Raw genomic sequence first — 23,896 nt, 5'->3', positions numbered from 1 at the left:
AAATGGTCAAACATGGTCCATGGCAGCTCAAAAATGGTCACAATTGGCTCAAATCAGCCTTGAAATGGGCAAAATTGGGACTTGACAGCCCCCAAATGGCCTAAATGAGCCACAGAAAAGACCAGAATCAGCACTTATCAGCCCCCAAATGGCCCGAAAGAGCCACAAAAAGGTCGGAATTGGGACTTATCCGCCCCAAAGTGGCCAAAATCCACACCAAAATGGTCAGAATTGGAGCAAATTCTCCCCAAAATGGTCAGAATTGGGACTTCACAGCCCCAAAAAGGATCAAATCAAATCCTAAAATGGTCAGGATTGGGATTGGTAGTAGAAAATGGGACGGATCTGATCCCAAGTGGTCAGAATTGGACCAAATCAGCTCCAAAATGGTCAGAATTGGGACTGAACGGCCCCAGAATGGTCAGAATTGAAGCAAATCCGCCCCAAAATGGTCAGAATTGGGACTCATCAGCCCCAAAGTGCCCAAATCCCCACCCAAATGGTCAGAATTGGAGCAAATTCACCCCAAAAAGGTCAGAATTTGGACCTGACAGCACCAAAATGGATCAAATATCCCCCAGAATGGGCAGAATTGGACCAAATTAGTCCCAAAATTTGTTAAAATTGTCCTAAAGGGTCTCAAAATGTCCCATTAGTCCCAAAATGGTTAAAATTGGACTCTATCAGCATCAAATGGCCCAAATCCGCACCCAAATGGCCAGAATTGGAGCAAATCCACCCCAAAACAGTCAGAATTGGGACTGAACGGCCCTAAAATGGATCAAATCAAATCCTAAAATGGTCAGAATTGAAACTGAGCTGCCCCCAAATGGTCAGAATGGGACAAAATCAGCCCCCAGGTGGTCAGAATGAGCTCATGTCAAGCCCAAAAAGGCCCCAATCCACCCCAAAATGGTCAGAATGGGCACTTGTCAGCCCCAAGATGATCAGAATTGTCCCCACTGGTCAAAATTGTCCCAATTCGGCCTCAAAATTGCCCTCATCTGCCCCAACATGGTCAGAATTGGCAACTTATCAGCCCCCAAATGCCCCAAATCAGCCCCAAATGCTCATCTCAGGCCCAAATCACACCCAAAGTGGTCCAAATCCGCTCCTCAATGATCAAAGTTGGCCCCATTCCGCCCCATGATGCCCCAAGTCGCTCCCAAAATTGCTGAAATTGGCATTTATCAGCTCCAAAATGGCCCAAATTGGCCCAAATCAGCCCCAAAATGGACAAAATGGACCCAAATCAGCCCCCAAATGGCCCAAATCTGCCCCAAATGGACACAGTTGGCTTTTATCAGCTCCAAAACGGCCACAATCAGCACAAAATGGTCAAACATGGTCCATGGCAGCTCAAAAATGGTCACAATTGGTTCAAATCAGCCTTGAAATGGGCAAAATTGGGACTTGACAGCCCCCAAATGGCCCAAATCTGCCCCCAAATGGTCAGAGTTGGAGCAAATTCACCCTAAAAAGGTCAGAATTGGGACTGAACAGCACCCAAATGGATCAAATATCCCCCAGAATGGGCAGAATTGGACCTAATCAGTCCCAAAATTGGACCAAATCCCCCCCAACATGGTTAAAATTGGACCCTATCAGCCCCAAATGGCCCAAATCCGCGCCCAAATGGTCAGAATTGGAGCAAATCCACCCAAAATTGTTCAGAATTGGGACTGAACGGCCCCAAAATGGATCAAATCCATCCTAAAATGGTCAGAGTTGGGACTGAACGGCCCCCAAATGGTCAGAATGGGACAAAATCAGCCCCCAGGTGGTCAGAATGAGCTCATGTCAAGCCCAAAAAGGCCCAAATCCACCCCATGGTGGTCACAATGGGCACTTGTCAGCCCCAACATGGCCAGAATTGTCCCCACTGGTCACAATTGTCCCAATTCGGTCCCAAAATTGCCCTCATCTGCCCCAACATGGTCAGAATTGGCAACTTATCAGCCCCCAAATGCCCCAAATCAGCCCCAAATGCTCATCTCAGGCCCAAATCACACCCAAAATGGTCCAAATCCGCTCCCCAATGATCAAAGTTGCCCCAATTCCGCCCCATGATGCCCCAAGTCGCTCTCCAAATTGCTGAAATTGGCACTTATCAGCTCCAAAATGGCCCAAATTGGCCCAAATCAGCCCCAAAATGGACAAAATGGACCCAAATCAGCCCCCAAATGGCCCAAATCTGCCCCAAATGGACACAGTTGGCTTTTATCAGCTCCAAAACGGCCACAATCAGCGCAAAATGGTCAAACATGGTCCATGGCAGCTCAAAAATGGTCACAATTGGTTCAAATCAGCCTTGAAATGGGCAAAATTGGGACTTGACAGCCCCCAAATGGCCCAAATGAGCCACAGAAAAGACCAGAATCAGCACTTATCAGCCCCCAAATGGCCCGAAAGAGCCACAAAAAGGTCGGAATTGGGACTTATCCGCCCCAAAGTGGCCAAAATCCACACCAAAATGGTCAGAATTGGAGCAAATTCTCCCCAAAATGGTCAGAATTGGGACTTCACAGCCCCAAAAAGGATCAAATCAAATCCTAAAATGGTCAGGATTGGGATTGGTTGGGAGAAAATGGGACGGATCTGATCCCAAGTGGTAGGAAATGGCCAAAATCAGCTCCAAAATGGTCAGAATTGGGACCGATCAGCCCCAGAATGGTCAGAATTGAAGCAAATCCACCCCAAAATGGTCAGAATTGGGACTGAACAGACCCAAAATTGAGAAAATCCACACTAAAAAGGTCAGAATTGGGACTTGTCAGCCCCAAAATGGTCAGAATTGGCCCAATTCCGCCCCAAAATGGACCAAATTGGCCCAAATCCACCCCAACATGGTCAGAATGGGCACTTGTCAGCCCCAAGATGGTCAGAATTGTCCCCACTGGTCAAAATTGTCCCAATACGATCCCAAAATTGCCCTCATCTGCCCCAACATGGTCAGAATTGGCAACTTATCAGCCCCCAAATGCCCCAAATCAGCCCCAAATGCTCATCTCAGGCCCAAATCACACCCAAAGTGGTCCAAATCCGCTCCCCAATGATCAAAGTTGCCCCAATTCCGCCCCATGATGCCCCAAGTCGCTCCCAAAATTGCTGAAATTGGCATTTATCAGCTCCAAAATGGCCCAAATTGGCCCAAATCAGCCCCAAAATGGACAAAATGGACCCAAATCAGCCCCCAAATGGCCCAAATCTGCCCCAAATGGACACAGTTGGCTTTTATCAGCTCCAAAACGGCCACAATCAGCACAAAATGGTCAAACATGGTCCATGGCAGCTCAAAAATGGTCACAATTGGCTCAAATCAGCCTTGAAATGGGCAAAATTGGGACTTGACAGCCCCCAAATGGCCTAAATGAGCCACAGAAAAGACCAGAATCAGCACTTATCAGCCCCCAAATGGCCCGAAAGAGCCACAAAAAGGTCGGAATTGGGACTTATCCGCCCCAAAGTGGCCAAAATCCACACCAAAATGGTCAGAATTGGAGCAAATTCTCCCCAAAATGGTCAGAATTGGGACTTCACAGCCCCAAAAAGGATCAAATCAAATCCTAAAATGGTCAGGATTGGGATTGGTAGTAGAAAATGGGACGGATCTGATCCCAAGTGGTCAGAATTGGACCAAATCAGCTCCAAAATGGTCAGAATTGGGACTGAACGGCCCCAGAATGGTCAGAATTGAAGCAAATCCGCCCCAAAATGGTCAGAATTGGGACTGAACTGCCCCAAAATGGCCCAGATCAGCCCCCATATCATCAGGATTGGTGCTGATGAGCCCCCAAATGGCCCAAATCTGCCCCAAGATGGTCAGAATTGGGACTTGTCAGCCCCAAAATGGTCAGAATTGGCCCAATTCCGCCCCAAAATGGACCAAATTGGCCCAAATCCACCCCAACATGGTCAGAATGGGCACTTGTCAGCCCCAAGATGGTCAGAATTGTCCCCACTGGTCACAATTGTCCCAATTCGGTCCCAAAATTGCCCTCATCTGCCCCAACATGGTCAGAATTGGCAACTTATCAGCCCCCAAATGCCCCAAATCAGCCCCAAATGCTCATCTCAGGCCCAAATCACACCCAAAGTGGTCCAAATCCGCTCCCCAATGATCAAAGTTGCCCCAATTCCGCCCCATGATGCCCCAAGTCGCTCCCAAAATTGCTGAAATTGGCATTTTTCAGCTCCAAAATGGCCCAAATTGGCCCAAATCAGCCCCAAAATGGACAAAATGGACCCAAATCAGCCCCCAAATGGCCCAAATCTGCCCCAAATGGACACAGTTGGCTTTTATCAGCTCCAAAACGGCCACAATCAGCGCAAAATGGTCAAACATGGTCCATGGCAGCTCAAAAATGGTCACAATTGGCTCAAATCAGCCTTGAAATGGGCAAAATTGGGACTTGACAGCCCCCAAATGGCCTAAATGAGCCACAGAAAAGACCAGAATCAGCACTTATCAGCCCCCAAATGGCCCGAAAGAGCCACAAAAAGGTCGGAATTGGGACTTATCCGCCCCAAAGTGGCCAAAATCCACACCAAAATGGTCAGAATTGGAGCAAATTCTCCCCAAAATGGTCAGAATTGGGACTTCAGAGCCCCAAAAAGGATCAAATCAAATCCTAAAATGGTCAGGATTGGGATTGGTAGTAGAAAATGGGACGGATCTGATCCCAAGTGGTCAGAATTGGACCAAATCAGCTCCAAAATGGTCAGAATTGGGACTGAACGGCCCCAGAATGGTCAGAATTGAAGCAAATCCGCCCCAAAATGGTCAGAATTGGGACTCATCAGCCCCAAAGTGCCCAAATCCGCACCCAAATGGTCAGAATTGGAGCAAATTCACCCCAAAAAGGTCAGAATTTGGACCTGACAGCACCAAAATGGATCAAATATCCCCCAGAATGGGCAGAATTGGACCAAATTAGTCCCAAAATTTGTTAAAATTGTCCTAAAGGGTCTCAAAATGTCCCATTAGTCCCAAAATGGTTAAAATTGGACTCTATCAGCATCAAATGGCCCAAATCCGCACCCAAATGGCCAGAATTGGAGCAAATCCACCCCAAAACAGTCAGAATTGGGACTGAACGGCCCTAAAATGGATCAAATCAAATCCTAAAATGGTCAGAATTGAAACTGAGCTGCCCCCAAATGGTCAGAATGGGACAAAATCAGCCCCCAGGTGGTCAGAATGAGCTCATGTCAAGCCCAAAAAGGCCCCAATCCACCCCAAAATGGTCAGAATGGGCACTTGTCAGCCCCAAGATGATCAGAATTGTCCCCACTGGTCAAAATTGTCCCAATTCGGCCTCAAAATTGCCCTCATCTGCCCCAACATGGTCAGAATTGGCAACTTATCAGCCCCCAAATGCCCCAAATCAGCCCCAAATGCTCATCTCAGGCCCAAATCACACCCAAAGTGGTCCAAATCCGCTCCCCAATGATCAAAGTTGCCCCAATTCCGCCCCATGATGCCCCAAGTCGCTCCCAAAATTGCTGAAATTGGCATTTATCAGCTCCAAAATGGCCCAAATTGGCCCAAATCAGCCCCAAAATGGACAAAATGGACCCAAATCAGCCCCCAAATGGCCCAAATCTGCCCCAAATGGACACAGTTGGCTTTTATCAGCTCCAAAACGGCCACAATCAGCGCAAAATGGTCAAACATGGTCCATGGCAGCTCAAAAATGGTCACAATTGGCTCAAATCAGCCTTGAAATGGGCAAAATTGGGACTTGACAGCCCCCAAATGGCCCAAATGAGCCACAGAAAAGACCAGAATCAGCACTTATCAGCCCCCAAATGGCCCGAAAGAGCCACAAAAAGGTCAGAATTGGAGCAAATTCTCCCCAAAATGGTCAGAATTGGGACTTCAGAGCCCCAAAAAGGATCAAATCAAATCCTAAAATGGTCAGAATTGGGATTGGTAGTAGAAAATGGGACGGATCTGATCCCAAGTGGTAGGAAATGGCCAAAATCAGCTCCAAAATGGACAGAATTGGGACCGATCAGCCCCCGAATGGTCAGAATTGAAGCAAATCCACCCCAAAATGGTCAGAATTGGGACTGAACAGACCCAAAATTGAGAAAATCCACCCTAAAATGGTCAGAATTGGGACTTCACAGCCCCAAAATGGATCAAATCAAATCCTAAAATGGTCAGGATTGGGATTGGTTGGGCAAAAATGGGACGGATCTGATCCCAAGTGGTCGGAATTGGCAGAAATGAGGACCAAAATGGACAGAATTGGGACTGAGCTGCCCCCAAATGGCCCAAATCCGCACCCAAATGGTCAGAATTGGAGCAAATCCACCCCAAAACGGTCAGAATTGGGACTGAACGGCAACAAAATGGATCAAATCCATCCTGAAATGGTCAGAATTGGGACTGAGCTGCCCCCAAATGGTCAGAATGGGACAAAATCAGCCCCCAGGTGGTCAGAATGAGCTCATGTCAAGCCCAAAAAGGCCCCAATCCACCCCAAAATGGTCACAATGGGCACTTGTCAGCCCCCAAATGGCCCTAATTGGCCCCAAATGGTCAGAATTGGGACTGAACGGCCCCAGAATGGTCAGAATTGAAGCAAATCCGCCCCAAAATGGTCAGAATTGGGACTGAACTGCCCCAAAATGGCCCAGATCAGCCCCCATATCATCAGGATTGGTGCTGATGAGCCCCCAAATGGCCCAAATCTGCCCCAAGATGGTCAGAATTGGGACTTGTCAGCCCCAAAATGGTCAGAATTGGCCCAATTCCGCCCCAAAATGGACCAAATTGGCCCAAATCCACCCCAACATGGTCAGAATGGGCACTTGTCAGCCCCAAGATGGTCAGAATTGTCCCCACTGGTCACAATTGTCCCAATTCGGTCCCAAAATTGCCCTCATCTGCCCCAACATGGTCAGAATTGGCAACTTATCAGCCCCCAAATGCCCCAAATCAGCCCCAAATGCTCATCTCAGGCCCAAATCACACCCAAAGTGGTCCAAATCCGCTCCCCAATGATCAAAGTTGCCCCAATTCCGCCCCATGATGCCCCAAGTCGCTCCCAAAATTGCTGAAATTGGCATTTTTCAGCTCCAAAATGGCCCAAATTGGCCCAAATCAGCCCCAAAATGGACAAAATGGACCCAAATCAGCCCCCAAATGGCCCAAATCTGCCCCAAATGGACACAGTTGGCTTTTATCAGCTCCAAAACGGCCACAATCAGCGCAAAATGGTCAAACATGGTCCATGGCAGCTCAAAAATGGTCACAATTGGCTCAAATCAGCCTTGAAATGGGCAAAATTGGGACTTGACAGCCCCCAAATGGCCTAAATGAGCCACAGAAAAGACCAGAATCAGCACTTATCAGCCCCCAAATGGCCCGAAAGAGCCACAAAAAGGTCGGAATTGGGACTTATCCGCCCCAAAGTGGCCAAAATCCACACCAAAATGGTCAGAATTGGAGCAAATTCTCCCCAAAATGGTCAGAATTGGGACTTCAGAGCCCCAAAAAGGATCAAATCAAATCCTAAAATGGTCAGGATTGGGATTGGTAGTAGAAAATGGGACGGATCTGATCCCAAGTGGTCAGAATTGGACCAAATCAGCTCCAAAATGGTCAGAATTGGGACTGAACGGCCCCAGAATGGTCAGAATTGAAGCAAATCCGCCCCAAAATGGTCAGAATTGGGACTCATCAGCCCCAAAGTGCCCAAATCCGCACCCAAATGGTCAGAATTGGAGCAAATTCACCCCAAAAAGGTCAGAATTTGGACCTGACAGCACCAAAATGGATCAAATATCCCCCAGAATGGGCAGAATTGGACCAAATTAGTCCCAAAATTTGTTAAAATTGTCCTAAAGGGTCTCAAAATGTCCCATTAGTCCCAAAATGGTTAAAATTGGACTCTATCAGCATCAAATGGCCCAAATCCGCACCCAAATGGCCAGAATTGGAGCAAATCCACCCCAAAACAGTCAGAATTGGGACTGAACGGCCCTAAAATGGATCAAATCAAATCCTAAAATGGTCAGAATTGAAACTGAGCTGCCCCCAAATGGTCAGAATGGGACAAAATCAGCCCCCAGGTGGTCAGAATGAGCTCATGTCAAGCCCAAAAAGGCCCCAATCCACCCCAAAATGGTCAGAATGGGCACTTGTCAGCCCCAAGATGATCAGAATTGTCCCCACTGGTCAAAATTGTCCCAATTCGGCCTCAAAATTGCCCTCATCTGCCCCAACATGGTCAGAATTGGCAACTTATCAGCCCCCAAATGCCCCAAATCAGCCCCAAATGCTCATCTCAGGCCCAAATCACACCCAAAGTGGTCCAAATCCGCTCCCCAATGATCAAAGTTGCCCCAATTCCGCCCCATGATGCCCCAAGTCGCTCCCAAAATTGCTGAAATTGGCATTTTTCAGCTCCAAAATGGCCCAAATTGGCCCAAATCAGCCCCAAAATGGACAAAATGGACCCAAATCAGCCCCCAAATGGCCCAAATCTGCCCCAAATGGACACAGTTGGCTTTTATCAGCTCCAAAACGGCCACAATCAGCGCAAAATGGTCAAACATGGTCCATGGCAGCTCAAAAATGGTCACAATTGGCTCAAATCAGCCTTGAAATGGGCAAAATTGGGACTTGACAGCCCCCAAATGGCCCAAATGAGCCACAGAAAAGACCAGAATCAGCACTTATCAGCCCCCAAATGGCCCGAAAGAGCCACAAAAAGGTCAGAATTGGAGCAAATTCTCCCCAAAATGGTCAGAATTGGGACTTCAGAGCCCCAAAAAGGATCAAATCAAATCCTAAAATGGTCAGAATTGGGATTGGTAGTAGAAAATGGGACGGATCTGATCCCAAGTGGTAGGAAATGGCCAAAATCAGCTCCAAAATGGACAGAATTGGGACCGATCAGCCCCCGAATGGTCAGAATTGAAGCAAATCCACCCCAAAATGGTCAGAATTGGGACTGAACAGACCCAAAATTGAGAAAATCCACCCTAAAATGGTCAGAATTGGGACTTCACAGCCCCAAAATGGATCAAATCAAATCCTAAAATGGTCAGGATTGGGATTGGTTGGGCAAAAATGGGACGGATCTGATCCCAAGTGGTCGGAATTGGCAGAAATGAGGACCAAAATGGACAGAATTGGGACTGAGCTGCCCCCAAATGGCCCAAATCCGCACCCAAATGGTCAGAATTGGAGCAAATCCACCCCAAAACGGTCAGAATTGGGACTGAACGGCAACAAAATGGATCAAATCCATCCTGAAATGGTCAGAATTGGGACTGAGCTGCCCCCAAATGGTCAGAATGGGACAAAATCAGCCCCCAGGTGGTCAGAATGAGCTCATGTCAAGCCCAAAAAGGCCCCAATCCACCCCAAAATGGTCACAATGGGCACTTGTCAGCCCCCAAATGGCCCTAATTGGCCCCAAATGGTCAGAATTGGGACTGAACTGCCCCAAAATGGCCTAGATCAGCCCCCATATGATCAGGATTGGTGCTGATGAGCCCCCAAATGGCCCAAATCCGCCCCAAGATGGTCAGAATTGGGTCTTGTCAGCCCCAAGATGGTCAGAATTGTCCTCACTGGTCAAAATTGTCCCAATTCAGTCCCAAAATTGCCCTCATCTGCCCCAACATGGTCAGAATTGGCAACTTATCAGCCCCCAAATGCCCCAAATCAGCCCCAAATGCTCATCTCAGGCCCAAATCACACCCAAAATGGTCCAAATCCGCTCCCCAATGATCAAAGTTGCCCCAATTCCGCCCCATGATGCCCCAAGTCGCTCTCCAAATTGCTGAAATTGGCACTTATCAGCTCCAAAATGGCCCAAATTGGCCCAAATCAGCCCCAAAATGGACAAAATGGACCCAAATCAGCCCCCAAATGGCCCAAATCTGCCCCAAAATGGACACAGTTGGCTTTTATCAGCTCCAAAACGGCCACAATCAGCACAAAATGGTCAAACATGGTCCATGGCAGCTCAAAAATGGTCACAATTGGCTCAAATCAGCCTTGAAATGGGCAAAATTGGGACTTGACAGCCCCCAAATGGCCTAAATGAGCCACAGAAAAGACCAGAATCAGCACTTATCAGCCCCCAAATGGCCCGAAAGAGCCACAAAAAGGTCGGAATTGGGACTTATCCGCCCCAAAGTGGCCAAAATCCACACCAAAATGGTCAGAATTGGAGCAAATTCTCCCCAAAATGGTCAGAATTGGGACTTCAGAGCCCCAAAAAGGATCAAATCAAATCCTAAAATGGTCAGGATTGGGATTGGTAGTAGAAAATGGGACGGATCTGATCCCAAGTGGTAGGAAATGGCCAAAATCAGCTCCAAAATGGTCAGAATTGGGACCGATCAGCCCCCGAATGGTCAGAATTGAAGCAAATCCACCCCAAAATGGTCAGAATTGGGACTGAACAGACCCAAAATTGAGAAAATCCACCCTAAAATGGTCAGAATTGGGACTTCACAGCCCCAAAATGGATCAAATCAAATCCTAAAATGGCCAGAATTGGGATTGGTTGGGCAAAAATGGGACGGATCTGATCCCAAGTGGTCGGAATTGGCAGAAATGAGGACCAAAATGGACAGAATTGGGACTGAGCTGCCCCCAGAATGGTCAGAATTGGGTCAAATCCGCCCCAAAATGGTCAGAATTGGGACTTATCAGCCCCAAAATGGATCAAATCCATCCTGAAATGGTCAGAATAGGGACTGAGCTGCCCCCAAATGGTCAGAATGGGACAAAATCAGCCCCCAGGTGGTCAGAATGAGCTCATGTCAAGCCCAAAAAGGCCCCAATCCACCCCAACATGGTCACAATGGGCACTTGTCAGCCCCAAAATGGCCCTAATTGGCCCCCAAATGGTCAGAATTGGGACTGAACTGCCCCAAAATGGCCCAGATCAGCCCCCATATCATCTGGATTGGTGCTGATGAGCCCCCAAATGGCCCAAATCTGCCCCAAGATGGTCAGAATTGGGACTTGTCAGCCCCAAAATGGTCAGAATTGGCCCAATTCCGCCCCAAAATGGACCAAATTGGCCCAAGTCCACCCCAACATGGTCAGAATGGGCACTTGTCAGCCCCAACATGGTCAGAATTGTCCCCACTGGTCACAATTGTCCCAATTCGGTCCCAAAATTGCCCTCATCTGCCCCAACATGGTCAGAATTGGCAACTTATCAGCCCCCAAATGCCCCAAATCAGCCCCAAATGCTCATCTCAGGCCCAAATCACACCCAAAGTGGTCCAAATCCGCTCCCCAATGATCAAAGTTGGCCCCATTCCGCCCCATGATGCCCCAAGTCGCTCCCAAAATTGCTGAAATTGGCATTTATCAGCTCCAAAATGGCCCAAATTGGCCCAAATCAGCCCCAAAATGGACAAAATGGACCCAAATCAGCCCCCAAATGGCCCAAATCTGCCCCAAATGGACACAGTTGGCTTTTATCAGCTCCAAAACGGCCACAATCAGCACAAAATGGTCAAACATGGTCCATGGCAGCTCAAAAATGGTCACAATTGGCTCAAATCAGCCTTGAAATGGGCAAAATTGGGACTTGACAGCCCCCAAATGGCCCAAATCTGCCCCCAAATGGTCAGAGTTGGAGCAAATTCATCCTAAAAAGGTCAGAATTGGGACTGAACAGCACCCAAATGGATCAAATATCCCCCAGAATGGGCAGAATTGGCCCTAATCAGTCCCAAAATTGGACCAAATCCCCCCCAACATGGTTAAAATTGGACCCTATCAGCCCCAAATGGCCCAAATCCGCGCCCAAATGGTCAGAATTGGAGCAAATCCACCCAAAATTGTTCAGAATTGGGACTGAACGGCCCCAAAATGGATCAAATCCATCCTAAAATGGTCAGAGTTGGGACTGAACGGCCCCCAAATGGTCAGAATGGGACAAAATCAGCCCCCAAATGGTCAGAATGAGCTCATGTCAAGCCCAAAAAGGCCCCAATCCACCCCAACATGGTCAGAATGGGCACTTGTCAGCCCCAAGATGATCAGAATTGTCCCCACTGGTCAAAATTGTCCCAATACGGTCCCAAAATTGCCCTCATCTGCCCCAACATGGTCAGAATTGGCAACTTATCAGCCCCCAAATGCCCCAAATCAGCCCCAAATGCTCATCTCAGGCCCAAATCACACCCACAGTGGTCCAAATCCGCTCCCCAATGATCAAAGTTGGCCCCATTCCGCCCCATGATGCCCCAAGTCGCTCCCAAAATTGCTGAAATTGGCATTTATCAGCTCCAAAATGGCCCAAATTGGCCCAAATCAGCCCCAAAATGGACAAAATGGACCCAAATCAGCCCCCAAATGGCCCAAATCTGCCCCAAATGGACACAGTTGGCTTTTATCAGCTCCAAAACGGCCACAATCAGCACAAAATGGTCAAACATGGTCCATGGCAGCTCAAAAATGGTCACAATTGGCTCAAATCAGCCTTGAAATGGGCAAAATTGGGACTTGACAGCCCCCAAATGGCCCAAATGAGCCACAGAAAAGACCAGAATCAGCACTTATCAGCCCCCAAATGGCCCAAATCTGCCCCAAAAAGGTCAGAATTGGAGCAAATTCACCCCAAAATGGTCAGAATTGGGACTTCAGAGCCCCAAAAAGGATCAAATCAAATCCTAAAATGGTCAGAATTGGGATTGGTAGTAGAAAATGGGACGGATCTGATCCCAAGTGGTTGGAAATGGCCAAAATCAGCTCCAAAATGGTCAGAATTGGGACCGATCAGCCCCAGAATGGTCAGAATTGAAGCAAATCCACCCCAAAATGGTCAGAATTGGGACTGAACAGACCCAAAATTGAGAAAATCCACCCTAAAATGGTCAGAATTGGGACTTCACAGCCCCAAAATGGATCAAATCAAATCCTAAAATGGTCAGGATTGGGATTGGTTGGGCAAAAATGGGACGGATCTGATCCCAAGTGGTCGGAATTGGCAGAAATGAGGACCAAAATGGACAGAATTGGGACTGAGCTGCCCCCAAATGGCCCAAATCCGCACCCAAATGGTCAGAATTGGAGCAAATCCACCCCAAAACGGTCAGAATTGGGACTGAACGGCAACAAAATGGATCAAATCCATCCTGAAATGGTCAGAATTGGGACTGAGCTGCCCCCAAATGGTCAGAATGGGACAAAATCAGCCCCCAGGTGGTCAGAATGAGCTCATGTCAAGCCCAAAAAGGCCCCAATCCACCCCAAAATGGTCACAATGGGCACTTGTCAGCCCCCAAATGGCCCTAATTGGCCCCAAATGGTCAGAATTGGGACTGAACTGCCCCAAAATGGCCCAGATCAGCCCCCATATGATCAGGATTGGTGCTGATGAGCCCCCAAATGGCCCAAATCCGCCCCAAGATGGTCAGAATTGGGTCTTGTCAGCCCCAAGATGGTCAGAATTGTCCTCACTGGTCAAAATTGTCCCAATTCAGTCCCAAAATTGCCCTCATCTGCCCCAACATAGTCAGAATTGGCAACTTATCAGCCCCCAAATGCCCCAAATCAGCCCCAAATGCTCATCTCAGGCCCAAATCACACCCAAAATGGTCCAAATCTGCTCCCCAATGATCAAAGTTGCCCCAATTCCGCCCCATGATGCCCCAAGTCGCTCTCCAAATTGCTGAAATTGGCACTTATCAGCTCCAAAATGGCCCAAATTGGCCCAAATCAGCCCCAAAATGGACAAAATGGACCCAAATCAGCCCCCAAATGGCCCAAATCTGCCCCAAAATGGACACAGTTGGCTTTTATCAGCTCCAAAACGGCCACAATCAGCACAAAATGGTCAAACATGGTCCATGGCAGCTCAAAAATGGTCACAATTGGCTCAAATCAGCCTTGAAATGGGCAAAATTGGGACTTGACAGCCCCCAAATGGCCCAAATGAGCCACAGAAAAGACCAGAATCAGCACTTATCAGCCCCCAAATGGCCCGAAAGAGCCACAAAAAGGTCGGAATTGGGACTTATCCGCCCCAAAGTGGCCAAAATCCACACCAAAATGGTCAGAATTGGAGCAAATTCTCCCCAAAATGGTCAGAATTGGGACTTCACAGCCCCAAAAAGGATCAAATCAAATCCTAAAATGGTCAGGATTGGGATTGGTTGGGAGAAAATGGGACGGATCTGATCCCAAGTGGTAGGAAATGGCCAAAATCAGCTCCAAAATGGTCAGAATTGGGACCGATCAGCCCCCGAATGGTCAGAATTGAAGCAAATCCACCCCAAAATGGTCAGAATTGGGACTGAACAGACCCAAAATTGAGAAAATCCACCCTAAAATGGTCAGAATTGGGACTTCACAGCCCCAAAATGGATCAAATCAAATCCTAAAATGGCCAGAATTGGGATTGGTTGGGCAAAAATGGGACGGATCTGATCCCAAGTGGTCGGAATTGGCAGAAATGAGGACCAAAATGGACAGAATTGGGACTGAGCTGCCCCCAGAATGGTCAGAATTGGGTCAAATCCGCCCCAAAATGGTCAGAATTGGGACTTATCAGCCCCAAAATGGATCAAATCCATCCTAAAATGGTCAGAATTGGGACTGAGCTGCCCCCAAATGGTCAGAATGGGACAAAATCAGCCCCCAGGTGGTCAGAATGAGCTCATGTCAAGCCCAAAAAGGCCCCAATCCACCCCAACATGGTCACAATGGGCACTTGTCAGCCCCAAAATGGCCCTAATTGGCCCCCAAATGGTCAGAATTGGGACTGAACTGCCCCAAAATGGCCCAGATCAGCCCCCATATCATCAGGATTGGTGCTGATGAGCCCCCAAATGGCCCAAATCTGCCCCAAGATGGTCAGAATTGGGACTTGTCAGCCCCAAAATGGTCAGAATTGGCCCAATTCCGCCCCAAAATGGACCAAATTGGCCCAAGTCCACCCCAACATGGTCAGAATGGGCACTTGTCAGCCCCAACATGGTCAGAATTGTCCCCACTGGTCACAATTGTCCCAATTCGGTCCCAAAATTGCCCTCATCTGCCCCAACATGGTCAGAATTGGCAACTTATCAGCCCCCAAATGCCCCAAATCAGCCCCAAATGCTCATCTCAGGCCCAAATCACACCCAAAGTGGTCCAAATCCGCTCCCCAATGATCAAAGTTGGCCCCATTCCGCCCCATGATGCCCCAAGTCGCTCCCAAAATTGCTGAAATTGGCATTTATCAGCTCCAAAATGGCCCAAATTGGCCCAAATCAGCCCCAAAATGGACAAAATGGACCCAAATCAGCCCCCAAATGGCCCAAATCTGCCCCAAATGGACACAGTTGGCTTTTATCAGCTCCAAAACGGCCACAATCAGCACAAAATGGTCAAACATGGTCCATGGCAGCTCAAAAATGGTCACAATTGGCTCAAATCAGCCTTGAAATGGGCAAAATTGGGACTTGACAGCCCCCAAATGGCCTAAATGAGCCACAGAAAAGACCAGAATCAGCACTTATCAGCCCCCAAATGGCCCGAAAGAGCCACAAAAAGGTCGGAATTGGGACTTATCCGCCCCAAAGTGGCCAAAATCCACACCAAAATGGTCAGAATTGGAGCAAATTCTCCCCAAAATGGTCAGAATTGGGACTTCACAGCCCCAAAAAGGATCAAATCAAATCCTAAAATGGTCAGGATTGGGATTGGTAGTAGAAAATGGGACGGATCTGATCCCAAGTGGTCAGAATTGGACCAAATCAGCTCCAAAATGGTCAGAATTGGGACTGAACGGCCCCAGAATGGTCAGAATTGAAGCAAATCCGCCCCAAAATGGTCAGAATTGGGACTCATCAGCCCCAAAGTGCCCAAATCCCCACCCAAATGGTCAGAATTGGAGCAAATTCACCCCAAAAAGGTCAGAATTTGGACCTGACAGCACCAAAATGGATCAAATATCCCCCAGAATGGGCAGAATTGGACCAAATTAGTCCCAAAATTTGTTAAAATTGTCCTAAAGGGTCTCAAAATGTCCCATTAGTCCCAAAATGGTTAAAATTGGACTCTATCAGCATCAAATGGCCCAAATCCGCACCCAAATGGCCAGAATTGGAGCAAATCCACCCCAAAACAGTCAGAATTGGGACTGAACGGCCCTAAAATGGATCAAATCAAATCCTAAAATGGTCAGAATTGGGTCTTGTCAGCCCCAAGATGATCAGAATTGTCCCCACTGGTCAAAATTGTCCCAATTCGGTCCCAAAATTGCCCTCATCTGCCCCAACATGGTCAGAATTGGCAACTTATCAGCCCCCAAATGCCCCAAATCAGCCCCAAATGCTCATCTCCGGCCCAAATCACACCCAAAATGGTCCAAATCCGCTCCCCAATGATCAAAGTTGCCCCAATTCCGCCCCATGATGCCCCAAGTCGCTCTCCAAATTGCTGAAATTGGCACTTATCAGCTCCAAAATGGCCCAAATTGGCCCAAATCAGCCCCAAAATGGACAAAATGGACCCAAATCAGCCCCCAAATGGCCCAAATCTGCCCCAAATGGACACAGTTGGCTTTTATCAGCTCCAAAACGGCCACAATCAGCACAAAATGGTCAAACATGGTCCATGGCAGCTCAAAAATGGTCACAATTGGCTCAAATCAGCCTTGAAATGGGCAAAATTGGGACTTGACAGCCCCCAAATGGCCCAAATGAGCCACAGAAATGACCAGAATCAGCACTTATCAGCCCCCAAATGGCCCGAAAGAGCCACAAAAAGGTCAGAATTGGGACTTATCCGCCCCAAAGTGGCCAAAATCCACACCAAAATGGTCAGAATTGGAGCAAATTCTCCCCAAAATGGTCAGAATTGGGACTTCACAGCCCCAAAAAGGATCAAATCAAATCCTAAAATGGTCAGGATTGGGATTGGTTGGGAGAAAATGGGACGGATCTGATCCCAAGTGGTAGGAAATGGCCAAAATCAGCTCCAAAATGGTCAGAATTGGGACCGATCAGCCCCAGAATGGTCAGAATTGAAGCAAATCCACCCCAAAATGGTCAGAATTGGGACTGAACAGACCCAAAATTGAGAAAATCCACCCTAAAATGGTCAGAATTGGGACTTCACAGCCCCAAAATGGATCAAATCAAATCCTAAAATGGCCAGAATTGGGATTGGTTGGGCAAAAATGGGACGGATCTGATCCCAAGTGGTCGGAATTGGCAGAAATGAGGACCAAAATGGACAGAATTGGGACTGAGCTGCCCCCAGAATGGTCAGAATTGGGTCAAATCCGCCCCAAAATGGTCAGAATTGGGACTTATCAGCCCCAAAATGGATCAAATCCATCCTAAAATGGTCAGAATTGGGACTGAGCTGCCCCCAAATGGTCAGAATGGGACAAAATCAGCCCCCAGGTGGTCAGAATGAGCTCATGTCAAGCCCAAAAAGGCCCCAATCCACCCCAACATGGTCACAATGGGCACTTGTCAGCCCCAAAATGGCCCTAATTGGCCCCCAAATGGTCAGAATTGGGACTGAACTGCCCCAAAATGGCCCAGATCAGCCCCCATATCATCAGGATTGGTGCTGATGAGCCCCCAAATGGCCCAAATCTGCCCCAAGATGGTCAGAATTGGGACTTGTCAGCCCCAAAATGGTCAGAATTGGCCCAATTCCGCCCCAAAATGGACCAAATTGGCCCAAGTCCACCCCAACATGGTCAGAATGGGCACTTGTCAGCCCCAACATGGCCAGAATTGTCCCCACTGGTCACAATTGTCCCAATTCGGTCCCAAAATTGCCCTCATCTGCCCCAACATGGTCAGAATTGGCAACTTATCAGCCCCCAAATGCCCCAAATCAGCCCCAAATGCTCATCTCAGGCCCAAATCACACCCAAAATGGTCCAAATCCGCTCCCCAATGATCAAAGTTGCCCCAATTCCGCCCCATGATGCCCCAAGTCGCTCTCCAAATTGCTGAAATTGGCACTTATCAGCTCCAAAATGGCCCAAATTGGCCCAAATCAGCCCCAAAATGGACAAAATGGACCCAAATCAGCCCCCAAATGGCCCAAATCTGCCCCAAAATGGACACAGTTGGCTTTTATCAGCTCCAAAACGGCCACAATCAGCACAAAATGGTCAAACATGGTCCATGGCAGCTCAAAAATGGTCACAATTGGCTCAAATCAGCCTTGAAATGGGCAAAATTGGGACTTGACAGCCCCCAAATGGCCCAAATGAGCCACAGAAATGACCAGAATCAGCACTTATCAGCCCCCAAATGGCCCGAAAGAGCCACAAAAAGGTCAGAATTGGGACTTATCCGCCCCAAAGTGGCCAAAATCCACACCAAAATGGTCAGAATTGGAGCAAATTCTCCCCAAAATGGTCAGAATTGGGACTTCACAGCCCCAAAAAGGATCAAATCAAATCCTAAAATGGTCAGGATTGGGATTGGTTGGGAGAAAATGGGACGGATCTGATCCCAAGTGGTAGGAAATGGCCAAAATCAGCTCCAAAATGGTCAGAATTGGGACTGATCAGCCCCAGAATGGTCAGAATTGAAGCAAATCCACCCCAAAATGGTCAGAATTGGGACTGAACAGACCCAAAATTGAGAAAATCCACCCTAAAATGGTCAGAATTGGGACTTCACAGCCCCAAAATGGATCAAATCAAATCCTAAAATGGCCAGAATTGGGATTGGTTGGGCAAAAATGGGACGGATCTGATCCCAAGTGGTCGGAATTGGCAGAAATGAGGACCAAAATGGACAGAATTGGGACTGAGCTGCCCCCAGAATGGTCAGAATTGGGTCAAATCCGCCCCAAAATGGTCAGAATTGGGACTTATCAGCCCCAAAATGGATCAAATCCATCCTAAAATGGTCAGAATTGGGACTGAGCTGCCCCCAAATGGTCAGAATGGGACAAAATCAGCCCCCAGGTGGTCAGAATGAGCTCATGTCAAGCCCAAAAAGGCCCCAATCCACCCCAACATGGTCACAATGGGCACTTGTCAGCCCCAAAATGGCCCTAATTGGCCCCCAAATGGTCAGAATTGGGACTGAACTGCCCCAAAATGGCCCAGATCAGCCCCCATATCATCAGGATTGGTGCTGATGAGCCCCCAAATGGCCCAAATCTGCCCCAAGATGGTCAGAATTGGGACTTGTCAGCCCCAAAATGGTCAGAATTGGCCCAATTCCGCCCCAAAATGGACCAAATTGGCCCAAGTCCACCCCAACATGGTCAGAATGGGCACTTGTCAGCCCCAAGATGGTCAGAATTGTCCCCACTGGTCACAATTGTCCCAATTCGGTCCCAAAATTGCCCTCATCTGCCCCAACATGGTCAGAATTGGCAACTTATCAGCCCCCAAATGCCCCAAATCAGCCCCAAATGCTCATCTCAGGCCCAAATCACACCCAAAATGGTCCAAATCCGCTCCCCAATGATCAAGGTTGCCCCAATTCCGCCCCATGATGCCCCAAGTCGCTCTCCAAATTGCTGAAATTGGCATTTATCAGCTCCAAAATGGCTGAAATTGGCCCAAATCAGCCCCAAAATGGACAAAATGGACCCAAATCAGCCCCCAAATGGCCCAAATCTGCCCCAAATGGACACAGTTGGCTTTTATCAGCTCCAAAACGGCCACAATCAGCACAAAATGGTCAAACATGGTCCATGGCAGCTCAAAAATGGTCACAATTGGCTCAAATCAGCCTTGAAATGGGCAAAATTGGGACTTGACAGCCCCCAAATGGCCTAAATGAGCCACAGAAAAGACCAGAATCAGCACTTATCAGCCCCCAAATGGCCCAAATCTGCCCCAAAAAGGTCGGAATTGGGACTGAACAGCCTCAAAGTGGCCAAAACCAGCCACAAAATGGTCAGAATTGGAGCAAATTCTCCCCAAAATGGTCAGAATTGGGACTTCACAGCCCCAAAAAGGATCAAATCAAATCCTAAAATGGTCAGGATTGGGATTGGTAGTAGAAAATGGGACGGATCTGATCCCAAGTGGTCAGAATTGGACCAAATCAGCTCCAAAATGGTCAGAATTGGGACTGAACGGCCCCAGAATGGTCAGAATTGAAGCAAATCCGCCTCAAAATGGTCAGAATTGGGACTCATCAGCCCCAAAGTGCCCAAATCCCCACCCAAATGGTCAGAATTGGAGCAAATTCACCCCAAAAAGGTCAGAATTTGGACCTGACAGCACCAAAATGGATCAAATATCCCCCAGAATGGGCAGAATTGGACCAAATTAGTCCCAAAATTTGTTAAAATTGTCCTAAAGGGTCCCAAAATGTCCCATTAGTCCCAAAATGGTTAAAATTGGACTCTATCAGCATCAAATGGCCCAAATCCGCACCCAAATGGTCAGAATTGGGACTGAACGGCCCTAAAATGGATCAAATCCATCCTAAAATGGTCAGAATTGGGACTGAGCTGCCCCCAAATGGTCAGAATGGGACAAAATCAGCCCCCAGGTGGTCAGAATGAGCTCATGTCAAGCCCAAGATGGCCCCAATCCACCCCAACATGGTCACAATGGGCACTTGTCAGCCCCCAAATGGCACTAATTGGCCCCCAAATGGTCAGAATTGGGACTGAACTGCCCCAAAATGGCCCAGATCAGCCCCCATATCATCAGGATTGGTGCTGATGAGCCCCCAAATGGCCCAAATCCGCCTCAAAATGATCAGAATTGGGACTTGTCAGCCCCAAAACGGTCAGAATTGGCCCAATTCCGCCCCAAAATGGTCCAAATCCGCTCCCCAATGATCAAAGTTGGCCCCATTCCGCCCCATGATGCCCCAGGTTGCTCCCAAAATGGCCAAAATTGGCATTTATCAGCTCCAAAATGGCCCAAATTGGCCCAAATCAGCCCCTCCATTGTCCCATCTCAGCCCCAAAACGGTCAGAATTGGACCAAATCAGCCCCAAAATGGACAAAATGGACCCAAATCAGCCCCCAAATGGCCCAAATCTGCCCCAAATGGACACAGTTGGCTTTTATCAGCTCCAAAACGGCCACAATTAGCACAAAATGGTCAAACATGGTCCATGGCAGCTCAAAAATGGTCACAATTGGCTCAAATCAGCCTTGAAATGGGCAAAATTGGCCCTGATCAGCCCCAAACGGTCCGAATTGGCCCTAATGGGTCCTGAAATGGCCCAAATCAGCCCCAAAAGAGCAAAAAGTGGCCCAAATCTGACCCCAAAATGGCCAAAATCCGGCTTGAAACGATCAAAATCGCCCTCGAAATGTCTGCAGTCAGTCCTGCCCCTAAAAAAGCCCCAAATGGCCCCCAAAAGTCTCTTCCGTCCCCTTTGGGACACCTGGAACCCCCCAAAATACCTCCTCCGAAATCCCATACGATACCTGGACCCCGAAAACCTTCTCCCATCACCTTTTGGGGTTCTAGGTGTCCCAATGCCTTCTCCAAAATCCCATCGGATATTTGGGGCCTAAATGCCCATCCCATCGCTTTTGGTCCACCCGGAAGCCCCAAAATACTTCCTCCAAAATCCTATAGGGCATCTGGAACCCCAAGCACCTCCTCCATCACCCATGGGACACCTAGAACTCAAATACTTCCCCTATCACCTATGGGACACCTAGAACCCCTAAAATACCTCCTCCAAAATCCTATGGGACACCTAGAACCCCAAATGCCTTCTCCATAATCTCATGGGATATCCAGACCCCAAACACCACCTCCATCACCCATGGGACACCTAGAACCCAAATACTTCCCCTATCACCCATAGGACACCTGGAATCCCCAAAAATACCTCCTCCAAAATCCTATGGGACACCTAGAACCCCAAACACCTCCTCTATCACCCATGGGACACCTAGAACCCCTAAAATACCTCCTCCAAAATCCCATGGGACACTTAGAACCCCAAATGCCTTCTCCACAACTCATGGGAAATCCAGACCCCAAACACCTCCTCCATCACCCATGGGACACCTAGAACCCCAAAATACCTCCTCCAAAATCCCATGGGACACCTAGAACCCTAAATACCTTCTCAAAAATCCTACAGGGCACCTAGAACCCCAAGCACCTCCTCCATCACCCATGGGACACCTAGAACCCCAAAATACCTCCTCCAAAATCCCATGGGACACCTAGAACCCTAAATACCTTCTCAAAAATCCTACAGGGCATCTAGAACCCCAAGCACCTCCTCCATCACCCATGGGACACCTAGAACCCCCCCCAGGTCTTTTCTCCCACAACCCACAGGGCACCCCGACCCCATTGCTGCCCCACGGCCTCCCTACCGCCACCCCACAGCCTCCCTTCCTTCCCATGCAGACGGTGACGGTGCGGGAGGACCAAATCATGCAGCAGAACCCCCCGAAATTCGACCGCATTGAGGACATGGCCATGCTGACGTTCCTCCATGAGCCCGCCGTCCTCTACAACCTCAAGGAGCGCTACGCCTCCTGGATGATCTACGTGAGTCTTCCCAGCAGCCCCTGGGCTGACCCCATGACCCATAGGGCGACCCCACGACCCATAAGGTGACCCTACAACCTATAGGGTGGCTTCTTGGTGACAATCTGAATGGTTCCCACATTCCCGGAGAGTTCGGGGCAGCTCGGATGTTGCAGTAGCCTTCCAGAGCTCTTGGGTCACCTAGAACTGGGACGGCCCGTCTCCAGTCCTCTTAGACCACCTAGAACCGAGGCAATTCCATCTCAAGATCTTTTGGGACACCTAGAACCATGACAGCCCACGTCCAGACCCCTTGAGACAACTAGAGCTGGGGTGACCCACATCCCACGTCCAGATGTCTTGAGACACCTAGAACTGGGGTGACCCACATCCCACATCCAGACCCTGTGAGACACCTAGAACTGGGGTGACCAGGCTCCTTGAGATACCTAGAACCAACATCTCAGGACCTTTTGGGCCTCCTAGAAGTGGGTTGCCCCATCTTTGGACCCCCTGAGACACCCAGAATCAAGATTTGAAGACCCTTTGGGCCACGAGGAGATGGGACATCCCATATCAGATCCTTTGGGTTACCTAGAACTGGGATGTCAGTTATGTTCAGACATCTTTGGAACACCTAGAACCAGGATGTCCCACTTGGAACACCTCAGGTAACTCCAGACGCATTGGGCCACATGGAACCTGGATGCCTCACTAAGACTGAGAGCTCTGGGCCCGTTGTTCCACCTAGAACCAAGATTCCCCAGTAGGACTGGGAGCCTTGAACCCGCTGGGCCACCTGGAACCAAGATGTCCCACATGGAACACCTGGAACCAAGAGCTCCAGGCCCATTGGGCCACTGAAATGGGGATTTCCCTGTAGGACCGAGAGCTCTGAACCCATTGGGCCACCTAGAACCACAGATGTTCCGGTAGAAATGCCTAGGGCTGAGAGCTCCAAACTCATTGGTGCACCTGGAACCAGGGTGTCCCAGTAGGAACAAGAACTCCAGACCCATTGGGTCACCTAGAACCAGGATTTCCCAGTAGGACTGAGAGCCTTGAACCCACTGGGCCACCTGGAACCATGATGTCCCACATGGAACACCTAGAACCAAGAGCTCCAGACCCATTGGTGCACCTAGAACCAGGATGTCCCACATGGAATGCCTGGAACCAAGAGCTCCAGGCTCATTGGGCCACCTAGAACCGTGGACATTCCTGCCTAGGGCTGAGAGCTCCAGACCCATTGGTGCACCTAGAACCAGGATGTCCCAGTAGGACAGAGAGCTCCGGACCCATTGGGCCACCTAGAACCAGGGATGTTCTGCTAGGAATGCCTAGGGCTGAGAGCTCCAAACTCATTGGGCCACCTGGAACCAGGATGTCCCAGTAGGACTGAGAGCTCTGGACCCATTGGGCCACCTAGAACCGGGGACGTTCCTCTAGGAATGCC

At 48.9% G+C, this 23,896-nt stretch overlaps 1 protein-coding gene across 1 annotated transcript in view; it reads left to right on the top strand.

The window, feature by feature from the left end:
• The window catches only part of LOC306956418 (myosin-7), a gene marked incomplete at both ends in the record, with an annotated part of 54,009 nt that overhangs the window by 9,327 nt on the left and 20,786 nt on the right, over positions 1 to 23,896 (top strand). The window contains one exon of the mRNA XM_079551028.1: positions 22,318 to 22,461. Within this exon, the coding sequence (XP_079407154.1) occupies positions 22,318 to 22,461 (144 nt within the window). The remainder of the gene's footprint in view (positions 1 to 22,317; positions 22,462 to 23,896) is intronic.

The sequence above is a fragment of the Tetrao urogallus genome, assembly GCF_951394365.1.
Source record: "Tetrao urogallus genome assembly, contig: SUPER_29_unloc_2, whole genome shotgun sequence".
Classification (NCBI taxonomy): Eukaryota; Metazoa; Chordata; class Aves; order Galliformes; family Phasianidae; genus Tetrao; species Tetrao urogallus.
Note: the sequence above shows the minus strand (reverse complement) of the source record. Positions and strands in the feature narration are given on the sequence as shown.